General features: G+C 46.2%; 1 protein-coding gene across 4 annotated transcripts in view; it reads left to right on the forward strand.

The window, feature by feature from the left end:
* ak8 (adenylate kinase 8) overlaps positions 1–5,000 on the forward strand; it is a 17,639-nt gene that overhangs the window by 6,714 nt on the left and 5,925 nt on the right. For 3 of the 4 annotated variants that reach the window (XR_006822454.1, XM_046034820.1, XM_046034819.1), the window contains exons 7-10: positions 3,961–4,042; positions 4,116–4,205; positions 4,403–4,603; positions 4,873–4,995. Coding sequence is in view for 3 of the 4 variants with exons in the window: in XM_046034820.1 (XP_045890776.1) it covers positions 3,961–4,042; positions 4,116–4,205; positions 4,403–4,603; positions 4,873–4,995 (496 nt within the window). In the remaining variant the exon portion in view is untranslated. The remainder of the gene's footprint in view (positions 1–3,960; positions 4,043–4,115; positions 4,206–4,402; positions 4,604–4,872; positions 4,996–5,000) is intronic. The other variant, XM_046034821.1, reaches the window with a different exon arrangement.

The following is a 5,000-nucleotide window of genomic DNA, read 5'->3' on the forward strand; positions in this document are numbered from 1 at the left end:
GTGTTACAGTGTGTTACAGTGTGTTACAGTGTGCTACAGTGTGTTACAGTGTGTTACAGTGTGCTACAGTGTGTTACAGTGTGTTACAGTGTGTTACAGTGTGCTACAGTGTGTTACAGTGTGTTACAGTGTGCTACAGTGTGTTACAGTGTGTTACAGTGTGTTACAGTGTGCTACAGTGTGTTACAGTGTGTTACAGTGTGCTACAGTGTGTTACAGTGTGTTACAGTGTGTTACAGTGTGCTACAGTGTGTTACAGTGTGTTACAGTGTGTTACAGTGTGCTACAGTGTGTTACAGTGTGTTACAGTGTGCTACAGTGTGTTACAGTGTGTTACAGTGTGTTACAGTGTGCTACAGTGTGTTACAGTGTGTTACAGTGTGCTACAGTGTGCTACAGTGTGCTACAGTGTGTTACAGTGTGTTACAGTGTGCTACAGTGTGCTACAGTGTGTTACAGTGTGTTACAGTGTGCTACAGTGTGTTACAGTGTGCTACAGTGTGTTACAGTGTGTTACAGTGTGTTACAGTGTGTTACAGTGTGTTACAGTGTGTTACAGTGTGCTACAGTGTGTTACAGTGTGTTACAGTGTGCTACAGTGTGTTACAGTGTGTTACAGTGTGCTACAGTGTGTTACAGTGTATGGCCATTATAAACCAGCATTTGTCAATTCCTCTGAACTTTAAAAACAGCTGCTTCTTTTGTCCTCCAGCATTTAGCTTCATTGTAGCATTTACTGTTTCAGTGTTTGTGTGCGTGTGTGTGTGTGTGTGTGTGTGTGTGTGTGTGTGTGTGTGATATTAGCAGCTGCTTTCATCTGCCATTGGCTGTTTTTGGCCGCAGGCTAAACTCATCACACACACACCAGGGACTGTGAGTTTATCTTCTGTCTCTTGGTGTGAACGAAGGAGAGGAGGATGATTGACACCGCCCATCAGGACCCCGCCTCCTCCTGTCACATTAAATACTTTACCTGTCTCGCTGCCTGACTGTCTGTTTAACTCTCCCTTTACTGTCAGACAGAAAACTTCCCAACACAACGTCCACTTACTGTGTTTCCAAAGCTTTCAGCCACATCCCAGGGTCTTCCTCAACAGATGGAGCTGTCACTGAGACGATGAAGTTGTGGAAAAAACATATCGTCCGACTTGTTGTTTGACCTCGTCTGAAGGTGTTTGGATCTGTTTTGAACGTCCACACTGGATGGACGTGTTGCTGTGTAACTATTGGGATGACTTGTCCTTGTCCTTAAGATGTTCTCTGTGTGATGTTCTGACACCTGAGACCAAGGTTATTACAGTTTTATTTTGTTTTGACTTTTTGTTTTCAATTTCAGTTTGGTTGAGATTCGTTTTTAAGCTTTAATTAGTTTCAGTGTCGGATTCAGTTTTTTTTAGTAATATGGGCTGATTTCTCCCGACTGTTGCCACCACGATGCCAGGCGAGGGGCGGGGACTAAAAACTAGCACAGCTTAGAAATTGAACATGCTTTATCTCCCCTCGAACCACAGACAACACGTCCCCAACACCCAGAAGACAAGTATTATATTAAAATCTAAACCTTTGTTAACCCACAAAGAGGTCCTGTGATTAAAACTGTGTGAAGCACAACGAGGCAGGTTGGCTGAGATGTGTTACCCCATAACACACACACACCAGCTGAAGTGCAGTAAATATATTAATCAGCAGACATGTCAATCAATATACTACATGTACCCCCCACACAGGGTGGGCACCAGGCCAAAAGAAGAAAAGAAAACCACCAAGACAGCGACTCACTACCTGCAACAAACAAACCAAACATCATTATTATTAGAAAACATGTTCAAAACGCAGCATCTACGCAGAAGACCCCTACTGACTAAGTTTTCCGTAACGTTACATGAGCACTCTCTTAAGAGGGTCTTGTAACAGCGGTCCAGATGTCGTTCTGACTCCAGCTGTCCTGATGAACAAAGCAAAAACGCCCTATTTCAGATTCCCTCACATGGTGCAGGACAGCCACTGGACATGCAGCGTGCCAGCTCCTCATGCCGAGGACAAAAGCATATTAGCTACCTATCAGTTAATGGTCCGGTCAGACCAGCTGCCCCCCAACGTCTTTTCCACCCGACATCATATCCACCCAAAGTACTAGACTAATGTAGACCCTTTGAAATGAATTGACACAAAACCAAAGACCTTTACTCTGTAACTTTAGTTTATTTAAGTTAGTTTTGCAACCAGACAATAATGAAAATGTTCTGCACACCTGGTTTTTGTTAGTTTCGTTAACAACCCTGTCGATAGCCTTTTCTGATACTGTATCAGTACAACATTACTGTCGCCACTCTGCCTTGCTGGCAGTTTGTCCCAGTGGCCACAAAATGACTGCGGCCCACAGACGGTGTACTGCATAGACCTCCATTAGAAAGGAGACGGCTGTAAAACAGGATAATCAATATCTTTAACACGGCAACTGATCAACTGTTCACAGCCAGTGAACTAAAGCAGACAGCAGTTCATCCGGCGCACACACAGCCTGTCAGATGTGTGTGTGTGTCAGGGCTGCTGTCAGTCGTCTTTATTCAGCCTGGCAGGCAGCACTGAGGGATTACCGTGTCAGAAAGCCAGAGTGAGACTGCCGCAGCTCCGCTTTAAACAAACGGTGTTCTTGAGAGAGTCAGACAGCAGAGAGCAGAGGATCCAGCTGCTGTCAGCCTCAGTCAGAGACGGACTTTAACGAGCAGCTGGAAGTTCAGCTCACGCAGAGTCAAACACTGCAGCGTCTTTTAAACAGTCAACACAAGAACACCAGCAGTCCTCATGGATGTTCAAGGGGCCCTTATTAAGGTAGTTTCAGGAGTCCTTCAGGATGTTCTAGATGTCCTGAAGAGACTTCAGGAGTTCACTGAGGTTTTTACTGACCGGGCTGTGGCCTGTCCCATCCACCTTCCGCTGCCTCTCACCGGCCCGTGAGATCAATAATCTCAGCCCTGATGATCAGCGATGACTCGGATCCTCAGGGCTGAGCATCAGCAGTGAAAACCTTTCTGTCCTTCCAGACCGCAGACGTCCAGCCAGCGTTTCCATGCCGTGCCACAAAAACTCATGATTCTGGAGAAAACAGGAAGAAAGTGTTGTGTTCAGCCTCTGATCTCTGGACTCGTCACCCTGAGCACATTCACGTTAATCTCACTTTGGATGACGTCTGTTTGAACACACCTTCAGAGTCCTGCATGTAGAGTTTGTCCTGAGGGTGGCGCTGAAGGAAACATCATCAGTAATCATAACATGATGCATGCTGGTTAGAAATGTTGTCCGACTTTCGCCGGCACTGCAAAACATCACCATGTCACATGACATTAAAACCTCACGGAAGCAAGGCGACCGCAGTTGCTTTTCTCCGGCTGCACCTTTTTGTCCTGATCTCGTGTCCTGATCTTTGTCTTCGCAGCTCACGTTTGACAGGTCAGATCAGGGAAAGTCAGCCGGAGTCATGTTGAACTCACTTCCTAACGCCTGAAGGGTTCATCCTCTGCAGCTCCTCTCACCTCCTCGCGTGAGGTGTTATTTTGTCTTTTTGGAATCAAAGTTATGCACTGAACAGGAGATGGAAATATCTTTGCTGAATAAGTTTTGACATAGTGAACATTTACCTCGCACGACTGATCAGCTGTTTCCACTGTCGGCGTCTTCTCAAATATTCCTATACTTCATAAAAACGTGGCTAGTAGCTACTTGCCCAGCTGAAACATTCCTGAATTCCTCTCTCTATTTTTCTCAGATCCATGTGATTGATTTATTTTCCGGTTTGCAACCTCTACTTTTAGTTTATAGAAACACGCCTAATTCACATTGTCTCTTTTTTGTGCAACATTTTAGACGTTTGCTTAAAATTTGCTTGACAATTAGCTAAAATGGCTAATGAGACGTCCCCACAAGGCTAGAGGGTCAAACGTGTGAGTGTGTGTGTTACAGGGCTGGGTGTTGGAGGGGGTCCCTCAGACTCGTCTGGAGGCTCTGAGTCTCCAGCAGGCCGGAGTCATCCCCGAACATGTTGGTGAGAACAAAATATGAGCTCAGAGGTCATGTACTGTGTATAAAGTATAAATACTGCATATATATCACTGAAGTATACTGTGTGTGTGTAGTGATGTTGGACGCTCCTGATGATGTGTTGTTGGAGAGGAGTCAGGGGAAACTGGTCGACCCACTGACAGGAGGTGAGTCCACTTCACTCACAGAGACAGGTGCAACATGGGAAGTGGAGTTTACTGAAAGCTCCAAGTTCTAAGAAGACGGAAGTATATTTGTGTCGTGACACAACACATGATGAGGTCCAGCACTGTGGTGGTGAACGATCCAGTAAAAGCTGTGACACTGCACTGTAATAACGCATGACCTCACTTCCTGTCTGCAGACGTGTACCATCGGACCTTCATCTGGCCGGCCGATGGCGCTGTCGCTCAGCGTCTGGAAGAGGGGAGGGGCCTGTCAGAGAAGCAGCAATTGGCTGAGTTGCGGCGTTACCGCCGTGAAGTCACAGGTCTGGCCTCAGCCTATCAGCACGTCCTGAAGGACATCAACGCCGACCAACCGCACACTGACGTGTACCAACAAGGTAGTGACGCACAGAAACAAGCCTGTATTTGTTTAACTAAAACTATCAGACATCACTCTGTACGTTTGATACGGGTACCTCAGAGTTCTGGTTCAAATTGTGTCCAGTTCTCTCCTTAGTCTTCCTGTTTGTGGTCAGATCTCCTCAAATATGCAGACGACTCACTTTTATATTCACACTCTCACTTCCCTTCAGTAATCATGTGGGGGATTCGCTCTTTTTCACTGTCCTGATATTTAATATCGTCTGTGTCTGTGTCTGTGTGTCAGTGCTGGCTTTCGTCCGGACTCGTCATCGCTCCAGAACTCCCAGAATCCTCCTGTTTGGTCCACCAGGGGCAGGGAAGAGTCACCAGGCCAGACTTCTGTCGGAGAAATACAAGATGGCGGATGGTACG

Source organism: Micropterus dolomieu, linkage group LG21, assembly GCF_021292245.1.
Source record: "Micropterus dolomieu isolate WLL.071019.BEF.003 ecotype Adirondacks linkage group LG21, ASM2129224v1, whole genome shotgun sequence".
Taxonomy (NCBI): domain Eukaryota; kingdom Metazoa; phylum Chordata; class Actinopteri; order Centrarchiformes; family Centrarchidae; genus Micropterus; species Micropterus dolomieu.